Raw genomic sequence first — 21,452 nt, 5'->3', positions numbered from 1 at the left:
ACGTGTTCGTCCTGCTACTGGATCCCGAGTTACTTGGTGGGAAATTGGGTCCCCCCCCCCTTCCTTTATAACTGAATGTTGGAATTAGTAAAGGGGGGCCTTGAACATGGAATCGTCTTGGCCTCATTCTTTCGCCCGCCCCGTCTAGCTTCCTCTCTTTTCAGCTAGAACTGCCATCCTCAGTTGAACTGTTCGTGTTGCGGACTGCGGGTCGGCCGCAACAACTCTATAGACCAGGCTGGCCTCGAACTCAGAAATCCGCCTGCTTCTGCCTCCTGAGTGCTGGGATTAAAGGCGTGCGCCACCATGCCCGACTTTTTTTTTTTTTAAAGATTTATTTTATGTATATGAGTACATCATTGCTGTCTTCAGACATACCAGAGGAAGGCATCAGATCCTGTTACCGATGGTTGTGAGTCACCATGTGGTTGCTGGGAATTGAACTCAGGACCTCAGGAAGAGCAATCAGTGCTCTTAACTGCTGAGCCATCTCTCCAGCCCTGGTGCACATCTCTTATTCCAGTACTCAGGAGGTAGAGGCAAGAGGACCAGATGTTCAATGCCATCCTCAGTTACACAGCAAGGAACTGAAGCCAGCTTAGGATATATAAGACCACATTTCAAAAACAAAAATAAAAACAAAAAACAAAAACAACAACAAAAAAAACCCAACCAACCAACCAAACAAACAAAAAACCCCAAACGAACCACCCTTCCCCCGAAAACAACAACAACAACAACAAAACGGGGGTGGGGAGAAGTCTGGAGAGATGGCTCAGTGGTCAAGGACACTTTCTGCTCTTGCAGAAGACCTACTTTGGTTCCCAGCACTCACATGGTGGCTTACAGTCGTTTACTAATCCAGGTTCAGGGGATCTAACGCCCTCTTCTGGCCTCCATTGGCACCTACATGCATGTCCAGAACCTCCCATAATAGAAAAAATAATAAAAAATTAAAAGGTAGATTTACAAATGGCAGTAAACCCCTTTCCTGTTACCCTGTCTCAGAGCCGTGTGTTTGTTTGTTTGTTTGTTTTTTTTTTTTTTCCTGTCCTTAGAGGTGACTGATTCTGTTCTTTCTCCTTCCAGAGGTATTTCATACATGCATAAACAAATAGCTCTGTAAATCTACTCTGCGTGGTCTTTTGAGACGAGGTCTCACTCTGGAACCCAGCTGCCTTGTTACTCAGCCCATATCTGGTTTACAGTCTAGGGCAGTTGCCCTGCGTTCTGGGATTACAGGCATGCATGAGCCATGAACAACAGCTCTCTTCCACGCCTGTTTTCTACAAGGAAGCTTGCGGTTGGCTTGCCCTCCACTGCTGATCTTTGTACTTAACTGGTCTATCCTGAAACGTATTTGTAAGAGCATTCCTTTGCTTTTACTGCTGGGGAGTGCTCAAATCCCCGAATGCCCTACAGTTTCTTGCCTGTTCTCTTGGACATCCAGTTTGTCTCTAATCCCTTCCTAGACGAATGCCTCTGCTCATGTCTGTACCATTTGGCACATGTGCAAAGGACAGCCATGGGATCGATTCCGAGAAGAGGAAGTGTTGGGTTTAAAGGGAATGAAGAGCTACACTTCAAATAAACGACAAAGTGAAAGAAAGTGTTTTGTTCAGATTTGGCAGAAGGATCCCTGCCTCTCTGCACCCGTGGCCAGTAAACCGTCCTCTTTAGGGATGTCGTGAAGTCAAACCTGGAGTAACAGGCCCGAACTGGGGCTCGGTGATCTCACAAGAGCGAGCACTGGGGAGCCAAGGTCTATCTTGTGTATGTTCCTGACTGAGTTCACTCAGTTGCTGCAGACTAGGGAGGGGCCTGGGTGAGAAGGCTCCAGGACAGATCCTATCACTGTCACACTGATGGTGTGCCGCGCCCTGCCAGTAAAGGCTGACCCCTTGTTCAGCCGGAAGATGGAAATCCTGACATCAAGCTAGTCATGAATACTCTTTTACCGTTCTAAATTCTAGACCCACTGACCATCAAGGTGGCTCCCATTGCTACCCCACTCATGCTGAGCATGCCTGCTATTTTAAAACACCATGTGGGGGCTAGCTAACTCAGTGACAGAGCTCTTGACTAGTATGTAGAAAGTCCTAGATTCAATTCCCAGTAACACCTACAGACACACACACACACACACACACACACACTATCAAAAAACAAACAAACAAAAACAAAAACAAAACCCAAAACAAAGCAAAAACCAAACCAAAACAATCTACCAAAGCATGGTGTTCTTGCTCATAAAATTTTTTTTTGGTTTTTTGAGACAGGGTTTCTCTGTGTAGCCCTGGTTGTCCTAGAACTCACTCTGTAGACCAGGCTGGCCTCAAACTCAGAAATCCGCCTGCCTCTGCCTCCCAAGTGCTGGAATCAAAGGCATGTGCCACCACTGCCCAGCAGCTCAAAAAGCTTAATGCATATGCTTTATTACTTAAAAGTTACATCTCTATATATTGTGGGTCTTGATCTGCAGCCCAGGGTGCCTTGAATTCACGATCCTCCTGCCTCAGCCTCCCAAGTAGCTGTTAAAAGTTAATTTGATTATATTCCTAGGAATTCTCATAAAAGACTGAAAATTTCTATGGGTGTGGTGTGTAGTGTTATGAACATGATGGTGTAGGTATATACACATGTATGTGCTGGTACTCATGTACATATGTGTATGCATGTGGAGGCCAGAGGTCAATGTTGGCTGTTTTTCCTGAGTTGTTTTCCAACTTCTTTAAAAAAGTGAATTTTGCCAGGCAGTGGTGGTGCATGCCTTTGATCCCAGCACTCGGGAAGCAGAGGCAGGCAGATTTCTGAGTTTGAGGCCAGCCTGGTCTACAGAGTGAGTTCCAAGACAGCCAGAGATATACAGAGAAACCCTGTCTCAGAAAACCAAAAAAATAACCAAAATAGATGAATTTTATGTGTGGGTGTCCCACCTGTATGTGCATCTGTGCATCATGTACGTGCAGTGCCCACAGAAGCCAGAAGAGGGCATCGAATCTCCTGGAACTGGGGTTGTGAGCTGCCATGTGGATCCTGGGAATGGAACCCTGGTCCTCTGGAAGAGTAACCAGTGCTCATAGATGCTGAGCCATCTCTCCTGCCTGTCTCCCTCTCTGCCAAACCAAGCAGAATGCTATGGCTTCTTTAGAGACTGCTGGGTACTAACCAACATGCTAGAACACTAAAGACGGGTCCTGGAAATCAAACTCAGGTTCTCTGGCAGAGCAGTACATGTCTTTAAACACCTAGCTGGCTCTCCAGCCCCCTTTAGGCCTTTATCTTCCCCACTGACTAGGATGGCAACACAGGAAGCAGAGAGCTGAAGCATCCATTGTGCCCTGCCTGGGAAATACTGGCCACACACAGTGGGGCCCAAGGAGAAGCCTCACAGAACCCAAATGCCTCTGGCCGTTTGCTTCTAGATTTACATAAAGGAGCAACATAAATTCATGGGTCAAATCATTGCTATTTTGAATGGTCTGTCACTTTCAGTTGAGCCCAGTGCTAAGTGACCTAGTCCCTAAATTTAGGGAAACAAAATTCCACACTCGTCCCCTGACCATGGGTTTCAAGTAGCCCAGGCTGAGTTAGAATTTGCTATGTAGCCGAGGATAACCTTGGACTTGTGATCCTCCAGTTCTACCTCCAGGGCTCGGGTTATAGGTATGCACAAGTGTGTCCAGTTTTATGTGGTGCTGGGGATGAGAGAGGCGTCATGCATGCCAGATATGTAGTCTACCAACCCACATACATCTCTAGCCCACCCATTTTCTTTTCTTTTTTTCTTTCCTTTTTTTTTTTCCCAAGACAGGATTTCTTTTCATACCCCCAGATGTCCTAGAACTCACTCTGTAGACCAGGCTGACCTCAAACTCAGAGATCTGCCTATCTCTGTCTCCTGAGTGCTGGGACTAAAGGCATGGGCCACCACTGCCTGACTCTCATTCCCTTCTTCACTTTAACTTATTTATTATATTTTAGTCTTTGAGAATATTACACATGCTATTGCTCATACCCACCCCCTCTCATCTGAATTCTCTTATTTTTTAATTTAAAAAATTTTTTTTAAAGATTTTATTTATTTATTATATGTAAGTACACTGTAGCTGTCTTCAGATCTCATTACAGGTGGTTGTGAGCCACCATGTGGTTGCTGGGATTTGAACTCAGGACCTCCAGTCAGTGCTCTTAACCGCTGAGCCATCTCACCAGCCCTAAATTTTTTTTTTTTTGGTTTTTTTGAGACAGGGTTTCTCTGTGTAGCCCTGGCTGTCCTGGAACTCACTTTGTAGACCAGGCTGGCCTCTAACTTAGAAATCCCCCTGCCTCTGCCCCCCCCCCCCCGAGTGCTGGGATTAAAGGCGTGTGCCACCACGCCCGGCCTCATCTGAATTCTTAACATCATTTTTGGAGAAGAAGGAAAGGCTGCTTCAGTGATGACCACACAGCTAGTGAAGTCATGGCCAACAAACTCCACTAAACTAAGGGCGGCTCTTGGACGCCGATACGGATACCTGGGCTTCATCTTCCTTCCATTTCAAAGGCGGTGGTGAGATAGTCCTTTGGAACAATTCCGATGACGCTGTTCAGCTCTCCTACCCACCAGCCGTACATGTTGTACTCCTGAAGAGGGAAAAGAAGATGGCAGTGGTTGGATACATGCTCCTACAAACTTCACACAGTGTCAGCGCTGGGAGAGTCAGCGGCTGGGTTCTTTGCTGGCTGCCAGAAAGAACTGTGAACACCCTTCCTAAGATCATCTCTAGATAGACCAAAGTCATCCAGAGGACAAAGAGAAGCGTGTTCGTTTTGCTGTAATCCTCACTGCATGGTGATGAGCATACTTGATGCTACTGCTGAATCTAACAACCCAAACATTTTATTTTTAAGTGTGTGTGTGTGTGTGTGTGTGTGTGTGTGTGTTAGAGGTGGTTGGCTGTGAGCTGCTGACAAGGGTGCTGGGGGCCAGACTCAGGTCCTCTGCAAGAACAGTAAATACTTTTTAAAATTTTTTTTAAAGAAACAAACTTTCTCTCTCTTTAAGATTTACTTATTTGTTTTATATATACGAGCTGCCTTCAGACACACCAGAAGAGGCACTGGATTCCATGACAGATGTTTAGTTCCCACATGGTTGTTGGGAATTGAACTCAGGACCTCTGGAAGAGCGGGCCTCTTAACCTCTGAGCCATCTCTCCAGCCCCTAACAGCTTTATATTTTTCTAAAGGTAGGGATTCACTGTGCAGTCCAGGTTGGCCTTGGACTTTTGATCTTCTGGCCTCTGACTCCTGAGGACTAGAATTTTAGGTATCCACCACTACACAAATGCTTTTTAAAAATCTTTCCTCTCGGGGCCTAGCAAACACATAAGTGGATTCTCACAGTCAGCTATTGGATGGATCACAGGGCCCCCAATGGAGGAGCTAGAGAAAGTATCCAAGGAGCTAAAGAGATCTGCAACCCTGTAGGTGCAACAACAATATGAACTAACCAGTACCCCGGAGCTCTTGACTCTAGCTGCATATGTATCAGAAGATGGCCTAGTCGGCCATCACTGGAAAGAGAGGCCCATTGGACACGCAAACTTTATATGCCCCAGTACAGGGGAACGCCAGGGCCAAAAAATGGGAATGGGTGGGTAGGGAAGTGGGGGGGGGGGNGGGTATGGGAGACTTTTGGGATAGCATTGGAAATGTAATTGAGGAAAATACATAATAAAAAAAATATAAAAAAAATCTTTCCTCTCTCTCTTTTTTATTTTTTTGAGACAGGATCTTACTATATAGCCTCGACTGGCCTAGAACTCACTATGTAGACCAGTGCAGATTTAAAGGCATAAAGTACCACATCTTGCTTTTCTCCCTTTAAAAATAATTTTATTATTTTTTAAGATTGACTTTTATTATTTTTTAATCATGTGTGTGTTTATGTGTGGGGGTCTGGGGATATATGTGAGTACAGGTGCCCTTGGGCAGAGGAGTCAGATCTCCCTAGAGAGTGTTAAAGGCGGTTGTGAGTCACCTGATGTTGTTGCTGGGAATTGAACTCAGGTCTTCTGAAAGAACAGTATGTGCGCTTAGATGCTGAACTATCTTTCTAGACTCCTCCCCTTTAACCAAGTGAATGCTATGGCTTCTTTAGAGAGGGCTGAACACTAGCTAAATGCCAGAAACACTAAAGATGCTTCAGGGTGACAGGTCATAGTTCAGGTCAATACTATCCATCAAGCATCTTCCTTGTGCAGAGTGCTATCTGGGGTTCCTCAAGGGACACAAGGATGGCTTGAAACCCTGCTTGTTCTTGGGAGTTTATGGGGCAGAGTAATGGCTGTTGGAGTCAGATAGGCTGGAGCAAATCCTCAGTTGGCCTTTTGGCAGCCCTGTGGCCTCAGGTTCTCCTGGTATCTCCCTCTCCATGCTGTGAGGATGAGAGTGGGACCACAGTGTCCTAAGCCTAGAAGAGGTGGGGACGGGGCATGGGTGTGGGCAGGCATACCTGTAAGGAAGGTAATATTGGAAGGGAGGGAACAAATAAGAAAAGGCCTGAGGGTGTTTTATTTCAACTGGGTCTGGGAGCAAGATGCGACCCACATTTTGCACTGTTGGTGGTTGAGATTTAAGAGGGGGAAAAAAAAAAGAACGGATTGAGGACATGTTCAAATCAGGCTCCCTATTTTTAACTGGTGATCTTTTTGTTTCCAGTGTTACTCTGCTGCTTGCCTCAACAGGGAAAACACCAAGCCAGGCCTTGGTGGCGCACGCCCTTAATCCCAGCATTTGGGAAGCAGAAGCAGGCAGATCTCTGAGTTCGAGGCTGGCCTGGTCTACAGAGTGAGTTCCGGGACAGCCAGGGCTACACAGAGAAACCCTGTCTTGAAAAACAAAACAAAAACCAAACAAAGAAAAAGTAAAACACCAAGTACATTGTCCACCAAGCTGCTGAAGTTTTAGCTCTAGCCCTAAGCCTAACCCATCAGCCGGCTCCTGGCCCAGCTCCTGGCCCAGCTCCTGTCCCCAGCTCCTGTCCCCAGCTCCACTCCTCTGGTTCTTGACCTCAGTGAGTAGTGCCGAGATGCCCTTGCTTATACAGTCCTCCCCAATGTCACCTCTTCCTTCTACTCAATCCCGTGTGCTGTTAATTCCCTCTCTAAAAGTTGACTGAAAATCTGCCCACTTCTCTATTGCTAATACCCTAGAGTCACGTTATGCTCGCACGGGGGATACGGAAACATTCCACAGTTGTTCTCTGTGCCTGCACTCCCCTGTCTTCCTCACCTACTCTTCATCCTGCACCAGGATTTATAATTGCACAGAGAATGCTGCTACTCTGTGGGAACCTCTGTGTGTGTGTGTGTGTGTGAGTTCTCATTGCCTCTTGACAACTTTTTTCTTTTTGTCACAGGGTAGCTCTTGGTGTACTTGAACTTACTCTGTAGACTAGGCTGGTCTTGAACTCACAGAGACCCACTTGCCGCTGCCTCCTGTGTGCTGGGATGAAAGGCAGTGTAACACAATGCCTGGCTCTTGATAATTTCTTTTTTTTTTTTCAAACATAATATTTTTATTAATTATTTGGAAATTTCACATAATGTATCTCCGTCACACTCACTTCCCAGTCCATCTAGATCAGCTTCCCACCCTTGTGATCCCCCCCCCCAAGAAAAAAACTTCAATTCCCCCGCCCCTCGCAAACACAAGTCCAATTGTGTTTTCCATACTTGGCCAGCCCCTTAAAGAAAACTGCATCCCCCTCCATCTGCATCCCTGCCAAAGACCTCAATTGTGGAGAACAACACCTCAACTTCCTTATCACAATTTTTAAGACTTTTCTCCGGCTTCCTGTCTAGACCGTTACTTTTTGGGAGGGGAGGAAGACATAAAGGGAGGTAGGGGTTAGTATAAAAGCCTTCTATGACTTTTTTCAACTGTGAGTCTGAAGCCATCATTTTGCAGTTACCGCTACAAAAGTAGCTTTCTTGCCCTTTATAACCAGTGGGGGCGTGGATCACGGACTTCCATGAGGTCTCTCCGGCATCAGCATGTACCACAGACCTCAGCCTGGTCTCCAGTGACAGATAGACCATGGACAGCAACACAACCCTACACCTTCATCTTGCCAGCTTCTTAAAGGATGGGTAAAGCTCCTTGTGATTCTGTCCCGCGAGGTACTAGGTGTTGTCACCCACCTCCTCAGTAGAACAGAACTCTCCTAGGTTGCTTACACAGGCTACGGGTTCTCTCATGTGGCCTTCCTTCTGTTTTTATAGCCTCTATGTCTCCATGCCACGGGACTCACTTCTAAGCAGCCTGCAGATTTCAATTCCCGAGTCACGCGTTCTAAGATGCATCCCCTGGCCACTCTGACTGTGTCTGAGGGCTCCGTTCTATTATCTACTGTGCTTTCCCAGAAGAGTTCACCACACTGCCTTCTGCTCGGTGCTAATCGCTGGATGGGAAGTGCCCAGTGCCCTCTCCGTTTTCTTTTTATACAGCTTGTGTAGCCCAGGCTGCCCTTGAACTCCTGATCCTTCTGCCTCCAGAGTGCCAGGGCAACAGATGTTTACCACCACACCTGGTTTAGATATTGTCTAGTTTCTGTTTTGTTGCTGTGGTAAAACACTCCGACCAGAAGCAACTTAGAGGGGTGGTGTGGTTTGAATGAGAATGGCACCCTGAAGCTCAAGTATTTGCATGCTTAGTCCACAGCTGGAAGGATTAGGAGGTGTGGCCTTTTGGAGAAGGCATGTCACTGGGAATAGGCTTTCAAAAGCTCATACCATGTCTAGTCCCCGCAACCCCCACCCCTGCCTGCTGCCTGCTGCCTGCTGCCTGCTGCTCAGGGTATAAAGCTACTACTCCAGAGCCTGGCTTGGCTACTTCCTGCCATGATGGTCATGGGCTAACCTTCTGAAACTGTGAACAAGCCCGGATTAAATGCATTTTAAATGAGTGTGGCCCTGGTCATGGTGTCTCTTCTTAGCAATAACATTGTAACTAAGACAAGTAGAAAAGAGTTTACTTTATATTATACTTCCATACTACTGAGAGAAGCCAGGATAGGAGCTTAAAGCTGCAACTATGGAGGAATGCTGCTGCTGGCTCACCGATTGGCTTGCTCATAGCCTGTGGATGCCTTGACCAGTGCCTATGGGTGGTACCCTCAAGGCAGGGATGGAGAGGTGGCTCAGTGGTTAAGAGCACTGATTGCTCTTCCAGAGGACCTAGGTCCAATTCCTAGAATCCACACGGTGCCTCATGACTGTCCATAACCCCAGTTCCAGGAGATCCAATTCCCCCTTCTGACCTTCGCATGCACCAGGTACCCAGCATGGTACATAGACATATATGTAGGCAAAGCATATATATATATATAAAAAGTCCATGAAGACAATCTTTCATAGATATGACCACAGTACAATGTGATAAAAAATTATTAAATCCAGACTCCCCCACCCCCAGATGATTATAGACTATGTCAAGTTCACAGTTAATGCTAACTAGGACAAGCACGTTTTTTTAAATGCTGGCTGGCCCTTGTTGGTTTTGTTTGTTGAGCTCTTAGCAGGAAGCACAGAGTGGGTCCGTAGAAATGCATTTTAAGTGAGGCCACGGAGAAATGATGGGGCAGTAAGAATTTGCACTCTCAACTGAACAGACTGCATCTAAACCAATTCCTACATACTTCCCCAGTGTCTGAACAGGTTGTGGCAGAAAGAGACCAGCTGCGATTGGGGACAGTGGCCCCAAATGGCTTCCTACCTGCTAAGTCTCAGATGCCACAGTCATGAGACAGTGAGTGACTACTGAACTAATTCTTTAAGGACTTTGTTTCCCTTTTGGAGCAGAGCCTCTCTCACTTGTTAGCTCAAGTTAGCCCAGAACTTACTAAGACTGATATCATATAAATCATATCACATCATATAAATCACATCAACTTATCTATCTATCTATCTATCCATCCATCCATCTATCCATCCATCCATCCATCCATCCATCTATCTACCTACCTATCTATCCATCCATCTATTGTCTAGCTATCATTCTATCTATATATGTATTTATCTATGCACATGTGCCAGAAGAGGGCGTTGAATCCCTTGGAACGGGAGTTATAAGCAGTTGTCAGCTGCCACATGTGGGTACTGGGAACCAAACTTGGATCCTCTGTAAGAATAGAGATACCCTCAACCATGTCAATGCTTAGCCATCTATCCAGCCCCAAGACTGAATTTTAAAAGGTCCTAAAAGGAGCTGAGTGTGATAGCTCATACCTGTTATCCCAGCATTGTAGAGGCTGAAGTAAAGATTGCTATGAATTCAAGACCATCCTGGGTTACAAAGTGAAACACTGTCTCAAAAACAAACAAAAACAAAATCAAAAGCCAAACTACTACCAACAAAAGAAACCTAAAACCACCCCCTCCCCCAAATCAAAACGCGTATACACATGATCACACCCAACGCAAACTCGGTAGAGGATAGGAAGGCTGCTCAATAGGTGAAGTGCCTCTCTTTCAAATATGAAGACCTGAGTTCCAATCTTCAGCATCCATATAAATGCCAGGTGGGCACAGCAGCTGCTGGTAATCTCAGCACACGGGAAGCAGGAGGCCAGCTAGATGCTCTGGGCTCAAGGGAGAGACCCTGCCTCAATGTGCAAGGTAGAAATCAATCAAGAAAGATACCCAGAAGCCGGGCCGTGGTGGCGCACGCCTTTAATCCCAGCACTCGGGAGGCAGAGGCAGGCGGATTTCTGAGTTCGAGGCCAGCCTGGTCTACAAAGTGAGTTCCAGGACAGCCAGGGCTATACAGAGAAACCCTGTCTCGAAAAACCAAAAAAAAAAAAAAAAAAAAGAAAGATACCCAGAGCCGGTTGTGGTGGTCCACACCTTTAGTCCTAGCACTTGGGAAACAGAGGCAGATGGAGCTCTGTGAGTTCAAGGCCAGACTGGTGGAACACAGCCAGGGCTAGACAGAGAGACTCTGCTCAAAATACAAAGAAACAAACCAAACCGAACCAACCCAAAAAACAAACACACAGAAGAAGAAAGACACTTAATATCTACTTCAGGCCTTTATATATATGCACACATACACACATGCATGTGCACCTGAATATGCCCATGTGAAAATTTACACACCCACATACACAGGCAAAAAAAAAAAAATCCAAACAACAACAACATCGTCTTATATAACTGAACGCATCTGTCCATCACTCTTTGCACTATTCCTCATTTCTTCCCCCACCAGGCCACCTCCCTCTTTAGTGTGTCTGCATATGACACCCACTCAGGCTACCTCAGTCTGTGTCTGACAGGACATTTCAAAGCCCAGCTCAATGCAAGTGACATCATGGTTCATTTTCCCATGCTGAAGTCAGCCCAGTTTCTGCCTTTAGCTTGTTTTTCAGTCTGAACTGCATCTTCATCCTTTCTGTCTTAGGTTTGCTCCTAGAGCTGCCCCATGTGCGCCAAGCCACAGGAATGTCTACATCTGCGTGGCTTTGCTGTGACCCTTTGACTTCCTCTCTCACAGCAACTCATAAGAACTAGCCTCAGCTCCTTTGCTTTCTCCAAGGCAGAGAGAGGGTGAGCCGGACTGTCTTCTGACCAAAGTTAACTCCCTCAAGTCAAGCTTTTGTGTCGGTGAGGTGTGCAGGGCTTCCCATAAAGCACTGGCCCTACGGGGATTAGCTGAGATGACCCTTGACTTTTGACTCACACTTTGCAGACTCTTTTGGCTGTGATGCCAGGAGGAGGGACCAAGCCTTGGAGATGTACTCTCTGCCAACTCATAGAGGGTGCACACTGGAAGCAGATGAGGCTCAGCAGGGCACCTGCCAAGGCCAGGCTCCCAGTCAGGTTGCTCTTGCTCGAGGGGAGCGCTGACCTGCCGACCACAGATGGAGTGGGCTCAGCACAGTGGTGAGACCAGAAACGAGTTGAGAGCAGCTCTCTGCCCTTCAAAACAAAAGAGCCGGCAGAAGAGTGAAGAGGAGAGCAGAGTCTCAGAGACCATATGTGTCGTGCTGTGGAAGCCTGGGAGCTTAATCAAAGCACCTACAGGTCCTGGGATCCGACTGTCTTTTCCAGATTTCATCCCCTGGTTGGATACCGAAGAAAGGGCTGCAGGGCTGCGGTTTAAAGCATGAATGGAAATTTCGAGCCTTCTCTCCCACTACCACCCCCCATGCATTGCTCCAGCCCAGTCTGAACACCACGAGGTATTTTAAAATAATTTCTACTTTGATGAATTGCTGGGGAGTCCACAATTGCTCATAATCAAAGGGAGAAAAATGCAAATGAGATCCGGCCGAGAACTATCACCACCAAACGTTTATTTCACTGCACAGTGCCAAAAAGAATTAAAACAACATTAAACTCACAGCAATCATGTTTAAGCCCTCGTTTCCAAGTGCCAAATTGCACCACTCTGGATCATACAGATGTTCGTTAATTATGCTAATTTTTATTAAACTATTAAAATGGAGAGAATACTGGCTCAGCCAGGCAGACCCAAGCTCTGAATGAACTCTTCTACTGTCTAGAGGTGCTAATTTACTGCTTTTTTTATTAAGTTGCTGATTCTTGGGTTTTAGTTTTTAGGATCGAACTGAACTGAGTTTCTGGGATCAATGCTTTTCCCATAAAATCTGAACTTCTCTTGGCCCAGCTGTTTGGAAAAAAAAAAATTGAAGAGTGCTTTGAGGCTCCCAGGAGATGTACAGACTTCTTCAACGCAGGAGTGTCTCTACCTTCAAACTGGGGACACATACCTATACATATCATTGTGTATATCATTGGGGCATCCAAACTACACATGTTCTCCACTCCATGACTCTGTATACTATGAAGGCTAAAGGTGAGACTTTAATGGTCTTTTTGTTGTTGTTTGTTTTTGTTTGTTTGTTTGTTTGTTTTCGAGACAGGGTTTCTCTGTGTAGTCCTGGCTGTTCGGGAACTCACTCTGTAGACCAGGCTGGTCTCGAACTCAGAAATCTGCCTGCCTCTGCCTCCCCAGTGCTGGGTTTAATGGTCTTAATGGTACCGAATTATTACTTGAATAAGTTCTAGATTAAAAAAAAAAAAAACAAAAAACCTCAAAAAAAAAAAAACAACAAAAAACCCAAACTCAAACAAACAAACCAAGACCCTACAACAAAACTCCTCACATGTTCTGCTTCACATCACATCTCATCTGGAAGAAATAAATATGGCATGTTGCTTTTTTCCACTTTAGATCAAACATCTGTTTCTCTCAACTTGAACCTTGTCAAATCTCCCTGAACCCCTTCTACTCCCAGCGAAGAGGTTTTGAAAATGAAAGTTGGTGTTTGGTCTCCATGATCAGGACAGAGGAACGATTGGCTTGGGTGAATGGCAGGTTGGATGAACCTGAGTTGCACGCAGTGCTCACTGTCACCCACAATCAGGAGTGTTTATGGGGGGTGGCACACAGCCCTAAAGGGATGTATGCTGCTGATCACAATCAACAAGGAAAAACAAAGCCAAAAAAACCCCAAACAACAACAAAACCAACCCACCAGACCTGCCATAAAAAGAACAGCCGATCCTATAAACAAAAAGCAGTATGGTCATCAACAACAGGCATGTCACACAGCTTGACTCTGCCTCCAGTGTCTTCCTATTGCTGTTTATGGCTTCAAGACTATGATAGGCCTCCTCAGTGTTCCTCCTGTCACAGGGCCTTGAGCCCCTGTGTGGTGCTGTAAATACCCTGTCAGTAGGTGTCAGGGGACATCAGGGAGAAAACCAGCAGGCGCCTATCATAAGCCTTAAAAGAGATTAAATACCCCTACTCCATGATTGCTACATTTTAATCTCTCTCCTCCCTGCTGGTTCCTATTTGTATAAGCTCTTCCATGGCTCCCCTGGAGTAGCACAGACATGACCTGGAATGACCATCCTGTCTTGGGATGAGAATTCAATTTCTAGGCTCAATGAACCCTAGGCTGTTCCAACAGAAGGGAGCTCACAGCCTCTTAAGGCTTCAAGTCTTACAGTGGAATCTGTCAACCCTTACCCTGTCTATGGAGGGATGGGAAAGACTTTTTCCTGAATTCTCGAAATTGGCATTACATTTTGGGCGGAAGTATATGTGGGTCCCATGCCCGGAGTCTTCATGAGATCCTCAAAGGGTTTATGAACCCTCCCCAGTTTACAGACGAGCACCCTAGAGGAAAAGACAGTGGATTTCATGGCCTAGGTCTGGACTTTGTCCTATTATTGACACCTACTAACTTTACTGAACAAAATATAATTAACAACAACGACGACCAAGAATCCTTGTTCCTCGCTTGCTGGGGTTTTCTAGGTGTGGGTCCTTTCCTGAATCCTGTATCCTCTCCCTTCCTGACCATATTTGCCTGTCATAGGGACCAGCATTTACACTTTGACTTAAAAGGCTCACATAGATTTCAGTGGCTTTTGGCACAAGCCTCTGATGGGCTTAGCTCCATTGAGAAGGCTCTGTTATGGAGGCCTCGGGTGAGTTCCTAAGGGAAACATTCCTTTTTCACATCAAAATGGCCTCTCAGCTTTTGTGCAACAAGAGGCCCTGGAACACTTGAGACTTTTATTCTCTTAACCATCAAAGTTCACTGTGTTAGTGTTGTAAGTGAGAGACTCCCTCTTGAAGAAAACAATCAATCAGGCTTGGACACAAAAGATCAATAAGTGCCTGATATATGTATGGGAAAATCCAATCAATCGTGGAAGTATTGGTTTATGATTGCTTATTTCTCCTAATAGAGACCATTTACCATATATTATCATTAGTAAAGATGTGAAATTCAAATTCCTAAGCAGAGTAGATTGTATATTCCAAGATCAACACACACACACACACACACACACACACACACACCCCTTCTGGATTGGCCTACAAAATCTGAACTCCTAAAATTCAGCTTTGGGAATTTTCTTTGAGATAGACTAAGCTTTAAGAGAACTTGGAGGGTTTAGCTCAGCAAGTTCCCATCTGCAGGAAGCAGAAAGCTAGGAAGAATTGTTTACCAAAGACGGACATACCCATTTTTCAGCACAAACCATTCTGTGAGGAGATTTTTCCTGAAGGGATAAGGAAATGGTTGGCTGGTTAGCTGGTGGTTTTGTGACACTGGAAAGGATGGGAGCCCAGCGCTTAGCTAAAACCTTGAGTCATTTGGCAGCCTCTCCAGGCTATTTTACACTGTGCTTAAGGTTCCTGGCAATCATTTTCTCTTTTTCCATTATTCAGAATTTTGGTCTATAGATCATAACACAAATGAGTCATTAAATTTGCTCCAATTGAGCCAGTTTTATTTATTGTTACGTTTCAGGGAACTTGCTATCCTGATGACTGATGGACCTGCTTGTCTGAGGAGATAGGTGTTATTAAGAGAGAGAGAGAGAGAGAGAGAGAGAGAGAGAGAGAGAGAGAGAGCGCATTGGAAGGTCAGCAAAAGCTGTTGGGGGCTCACAAGGACAAGTCTACAAAGCCCAGGCCAGCTTAAGAACAGAGTGCTCTGAGGAGACCGTGTGATCCACACAGAGGACCTGGGAGCACTTGAGCGAGAGGGAGGATACAGCCTGAATGTCCTGAAGTGGGTGTGAATGAACACATGACCTCGCAGTCAAGGCCAGGGAGGTGTGTAGGATCTGTGCACACCAGATGCTCTTGGTGATGGAAATGTGTGTGAAAAACTGTGTGCAGTGCAAGCAGAGGCCACAGAGAAATCATGGAGGGAGGGGTAAAGAGAAGCAGGTTTGTAAAGAGAGCCAGGAATGGAGCAGACAACTTACACTTCACCTACCAGAGAGAGGGGAAAGGCAAGGTAAACATTTACAGACGGGAGGAAACAAGGTGCCCGGTGCAGAATTCAGGAACAATAGAGGCAGCCCCATTTCAGAGCTGATAGAATTGTGATACCATGTGAGACGGGCATATTAATATGTATTCCATAAACTGTGCAGCTCGCAGCTCCGCCACTCTGTTTTGCTCTGACCGCAGTACCAGCCTCAGGCACCGCAACACAATTTGGAAACAATGTGACGGAAATGTTTAATCTGCTCGGCCCATCTGTGCTGCGTATTTCTCCAGATCTCCCTGAGAGAGGCGCCTTGAATCTCCACATTGCCTTTAATATTCTCTTAAATCACCTCCCCACTGCACTTCAAGGGCCATTGCTACAATATCACAGGTTCATCTAAAGTGCAATGGGGAGGGGGGTCGGGAGGGAGGCACAGGCTGGGAGATTTTTTATTTTAAAATAATTTCCAGAGATCGTCTTTTCTGCTTCCTTTAAAAAAAAAAAAAGAAGAAGAAGAAAAGAAGAAGAAAAGTTATTCTATTGTTGCTGTAAGGTTATTGAGGTTGTTTGGTGCAAAACAGGGTAGGACAGAGTGGAATCATTCTCCAAAGAATTATATTTATTAATCTCCATTCTCTCAATTGAGCGTGGGAGGGGGGAGCAGCTGCTTGTTTCTCATCTCTGTTTTGCACCTTGCTAGGGTGAGGTGCTCATTAGGGTCTGTGGCTCTCCGTTCTCATGGCATTGAATTTGGGCTTGGTAGTTCTCAGGGCTAACTCTGCTGCTGCTTTGCAACAAACAAAGCAGTATACATTTAATCCCTGCCCAAGGTGCCCTAATCAGGAAAGAATACTTTACATTTTTAATTTGGGCAGAAACCCTTAGGTTTTCTTTCCTTGTAGTGCAGATACTGAGTGTTGGATTCCTGCTGCATTTCCACACTTGATTTCGCCAAATTCAGCTATTTGGGACTAGAATGTGGGTTGGGTGAAAGAGGGGACAAGTCACTGTGTTTTAGACCCTAGATGAATGGGAGAGAGTTGCACATCACCAAGAAAATTAGGATTCCTTTTGCTTTGTGAATTAAAGAAATGAATAATTTAATCCTCAAGATTGTTCCGGCGAGGGAAAGGCGAACGTCCCAGTTGCGGGGGCCCTACAGCCTGTCGGTGTGTTACATCATCTGCACACATAGGCGTTTCCATGACAACAGCTTATAGCTTCATTTCCTGGATCCCTCTAGGGGGTGTCACAGCCAGATCCACCTGCTTTTCACCCTACCCTCGGTGGGGTCATGGTAAGGTCGCCAGAATAAATGAACGCGGGTACTAATGATCTGTTTACTGCTGTTTATGCTTGGTGTGTGTCAGGGGCATGCACATTTAGAGAGCTCATTATGGCTGCAATTAGAATGCACCATCGCTAGATATTTAACTCCTTTTTCTTTTAAATTAGCATTTTAATAACATTCTTTGAGCAGAGAAACAAAATGACCATTTTTCACGGACAAACTTCTAGCTGTAGGTGCAACTTTAATGGCAAAGTTGTGAAGGGGAAAGAAGGGAGAGAGGGGGAAAAAGGCCATTTTTACTACTTTCACCCCGCCTCCCTACCAAAAGGATATTTTTATTTGCTTTCTAACACACTCAATTTCCTAAATTTGTTTTGAATCCAATTATTTTGGGTGGTTTAAAGTACCGTGCTCTTGTTGGACGGAAATTAGCAGCGATTGAAATTAACTTTTTATGTGACCTGTGAAAGGGGCTAAAATAATTACAAGTGTAGAAGAAATCCTCCTTCCAGGAGACCCTAGCTGTAGGATTGGGCTGTGAGACCATTCTCAGAACATCTTCATACTGCCACCACAAGGACTTTTTTTCTTTCTTTCTTTAAGAAGGTGACTGCTATGTTTGTTTCTGTGTTACTGTCTTTAGAATTATCTTACAGAGCGTAAGTGGTGACAAACACGCCATTATACGCAGGATAAATAAGAATCAGATAGAAAGACAACAATAGCGGGGTATGAATTACCATTTTAAAAAGGTCAGATGGCGGGAGCCTCCAAGAGCAGGAGAGTTGGAGCAGAGATGAAGCAATGCTGACAGAGACGGACTTGGTCAGGGTATTCTGGAGGCAAAGCTTTTTAGGGACCAGACGACACCTTCTCTAGGTGTTTACAGATGCTCTGCTTGTGTAAAGTACAGTGAAAAATAACAATTTGAATGTTTCGATTATCTTTCCCAGTCCCTTCCATTTTCATTATTTATTTCCTATAAATCGGGACCTTGCTGAACATAATTCTGCAGACAAGGAGGTGGAGGGGACAGCCGATGTGAACGTGGAGATAGATGGTGGGTGCGTGCAAGATAGATGCTATGCGTTTATGAAAAGGGAAGGCATCTGTGGTGAGCATCCACAGGGTAGAACAGGCAAGCATGGGAACATTTTATGGATGGAAAAGGTGTAAGGAAGACGGTGGGAACCGGTGCAGTGAGCCTACCCTCCTGGAATCCACGTCCAAGTTCTGCCTGAGATGTCCCACGCTTGCTGTGACTCCTGTGAACCTCATGAGCCTTTCCATGACAACAGACAGGATTTCACAGCCTTGGAGGCTTGGGAGGTCAATAGTTGAAAAGCAAGAGTTAGAAAGAGAGATCTTTATCCACAGCAAAACAATCCCAGAAGTCACCCCCACCGCACTACACACACACACACACACACACACACACACACACACACACACACCACAGAAGAAAAAAATTAATGATGCAGCAGGAAAAAAAAAGAACCTTTCTAAAAATGCAAGTTTAAAATGTTTATGCTCTCGCCTCAGCCTTGCTGCACCTTAGAATCTGCCATTTCATAAACAAAATACTGATGGCACAGACTATCATTTGGTGATAGCTACCCCAGGACATATCTAGATGCACTTCTGTTATTTTAATTAAATACTGCATTATGGTTTGTGACAACTCCATAGCTACTGCGTAAATGAATTCCGAATTAAAGTGTTACTTAGGCATCCAGTAATTTTTGTTTCAGTTCTCAGTTTTACAAAGCAAATAGCTATAAAATCAAGATGTTCATTCATTTACAGATGGGGGAAGGATTGTTGTTGCTATTTTTTTCCCCCCTTAATCCTCATGCACGAGAGGAATCTGGCTCCCGACACCCTCAGCTTATGAGCCACATCACAAAGAAAAACACACCCTCTCGACTAGAATGTGAAACACTGAATATTAATTGCTGGTATTATGCTTATCTTTGCAGTAGAGTCCTGGCTTTTAACAATTGTCCCGATGGGCTGCAGTCTTGAGCTGCCAGGAGAGTCTTCTCCTTTGTTGAGTGGTTAGGAACCTATTTGGTTTCATTTTCTTGAAAAAGAAATTGAAAAGTGCATAAAAGCTCCATGGAAGTTTCTGGATTTGGAACTCCTCCCTAACACAGTGTATTAGTAGGGACAGAGAAACTCTTGTGCCTTTATGCAAAAAAAAAAAAAAGGGCATCTCTAAATAAAAAAAATATTTTTAATTTAAGTATATCACCATCCCCTAAATAAACTGGAGATATAATTTAATATCACCAATTTGTTATAGTTTAAACATTGCTTAATTGGTAAATTATGAGAAAAGTTTGGAGTTTTCTTTTATCAGTTCAGAATTTCACTCAAAATATAGTAGGGCAAAAGGATTTTTTTTTTTCTCAAATCTTGAGGATTTAATTGTCATTAATATGTCTTGTCACATGAAAAAATTTAAAATAGCAAGTTTTCTGAGGACACCATCTATTATTGGTCTGAGAATCAATACAATCTTTTAATTAGTATTAAATATCTTCTGTCCGTGGATGTCAGCAGCTTCTCGCTTTCTGTATTCTCACGGTTGCCCCTGACTTCCCATAATGAATCTTCCAACTTCGACAGAAATTACTGCTCTGTATGTTTGCTACGAGACTATAATGCGCCTCAGTATTTTGCAAGTTTGGTTGGAGTGCTGAAACCATACGATCTGGAAAAACCCTAGCAGGAGAGGCTGGGTTCCTTCTGAGAACGTAATTGCACAGAAACAAAGCTTTCGCGACTCCTTTTAAATAGGGCACATCACTGAAATGTCATCTAGCCTCTCTGGCAGATTAGCGAGGACTTTATTGCTAAATCTCTGTCTATTCGACGTGTAGCTGACTCTGGAGGAGCAGCTTGTTATAGGACTGGCGGCAGGAAATGGAGGGAATGTCACAGTTAAAGACACAAATTTTCCCTGTAATATATTCGAATGGAAACCTCTGAATCCAATACTACATGGGCATATCTAATAAATTCACAATATTTCAGTCTCAACAGCCTTCGCCGGTTAGTTTTAAAGATTTATGTGGTAAAAAATTACTCGGTGATGAATATGGTTTACTCTGTGCAGTATTGGAGGTGTAAGGAATTAAACTACCGTCTTTAACAGTGAATTTATTATTACCTCTGTCAAAAGACGAAGCCTTTAACAGCATTTGTTATAAATTCACTGCAAAATAAATGGCTGGCTTTTTTTTTTTTTTTTATGCTGGAGTTTGTAAAGCGTTGGGTGATTCTGAGCATTAACCTAACCCCTTCATGGCTTACGTGGTTCTGTGTAAACATCTGGTGTGGGACTTTCTACCTGACTCTGGTGTGTGTGTGTGTGTGTGTTGAAAGTGAAAGATCCTGTCTAGGACAACAGTTTAGAAATAAGGAGATTAAAGAGAAAAGTGCAGTTGTATTCTCTCTCTCTTAAAGGGTTTTTATAATAAAGAGCCAGGATTCAATGGGATGGGGCTGTCCTGCAGTTGGCCCCTTGCTCGCAGGCCTATGTACATGCATGTGCACACAAACAAGCACCCTCTCCCTTTTGTCCTCTCTTGGAATGGGTATCCCCTCATTTATAAAAATTACCTGGAAGGAATGAGGCTGCCAGGGTTTGTTCTAGACGATTGGTTCCTGTCTGGGGGAAAGGAATGGCCTCCACTGAATTTGACCGGTGTATGACCGCTGCCTTCCAGCTGACCCCAAATCTCATTCGCATCCCCCTAACTCCTGCTTCCCAAAGGGATTATTAATGAGAGAAAATACCACCACCATCATCATCTTCGTCATCACAGCACGGTGTTGACCTGCTTGTTAACATGAAATGGGGTGGCGGGGACACCTTCTGCGTTTCCCCCATGCCATTATAAATAAGAAAAGATAGCTTCTGATGGTCTACCCCTGCCTACCCCTTTGGTTAGGTCAGAGGTGAATAATAGTTCTTTGACAGGCATTGATCAGTTTCATCACACTGTTTGGGCAGTCTGTGCCCCAGGCCTATATTTCCCCACTTACGACTCCCAAATTACCTCCCAAATAACCTTAGCCCATCCCCCCCACTCAGTCAAGCCGGGGGTATGACGCCTGAGGAAGTCCTAAATGGACACTAGATGTCACCAAACACCTCCTTTCCCTCAGAGCCCTGAAATTAAAAATAAATAAATAAATAAATAAATAAATTCTTCCTTTAAAGCAATCAAAGGGATTAACTTAGGGGTTTTTATGAGTGGTGTTCTCACATTCAACTAAACACACCTAAAAGAGGAAATATCATTGCACGTTCTCTCTTTCTTTCTCTCTCTCAAA

At 44.7% G+C, this 21,452-nt stretch overlaps 1 protein-coding gene across 3 annotated transcripts in view; it reads right to left on the bottom strand.

Moving 5' to 3' along the window:
- Skap1 (src kinase associated phosphoprotein 1) overlaps positions 1–21,452 on the bottom strand; it is a 296,003-nt gene that overhangs the window by 1,254 nt on the left and 273,297 nt on the right. For all 3 annotated transcript variants that reach the window (XM_021177551.2, XM_029484146.1, XM_029484147.1), the window contains one exon: positions 4,518–4,626. In XM_021177551.2, the coding sequence (XP_021033210.1) occupies positions 4,525–4,626 (102 nt within the window). In that variant the 3' untranslated portion in view covers positions 4,518–4,524. The remainder of the gene's footprint in view (positions 1–4,517; positions 4,627–21,452) is intronic.

This window comes from Mus caroli, chromosome 11 (assembly GCF_900094665.2).
Source record: "Mus caroli chromosome 11, CAROLI_EIJ_v1.1, whole genome shotgun sequence".
Classification (NCBI taxonomy): domain Eukaryota; kingdom Metazoa; phylum Chordata; class Mammalia; order Rodentia; family Muridae; genus Mus; species Mus caroli.
The sequence above is the reverse complement of the archived record's forward strand: the minus strand, read 5'-3'. Positions and strand labels throughout refer to the sequence as shown.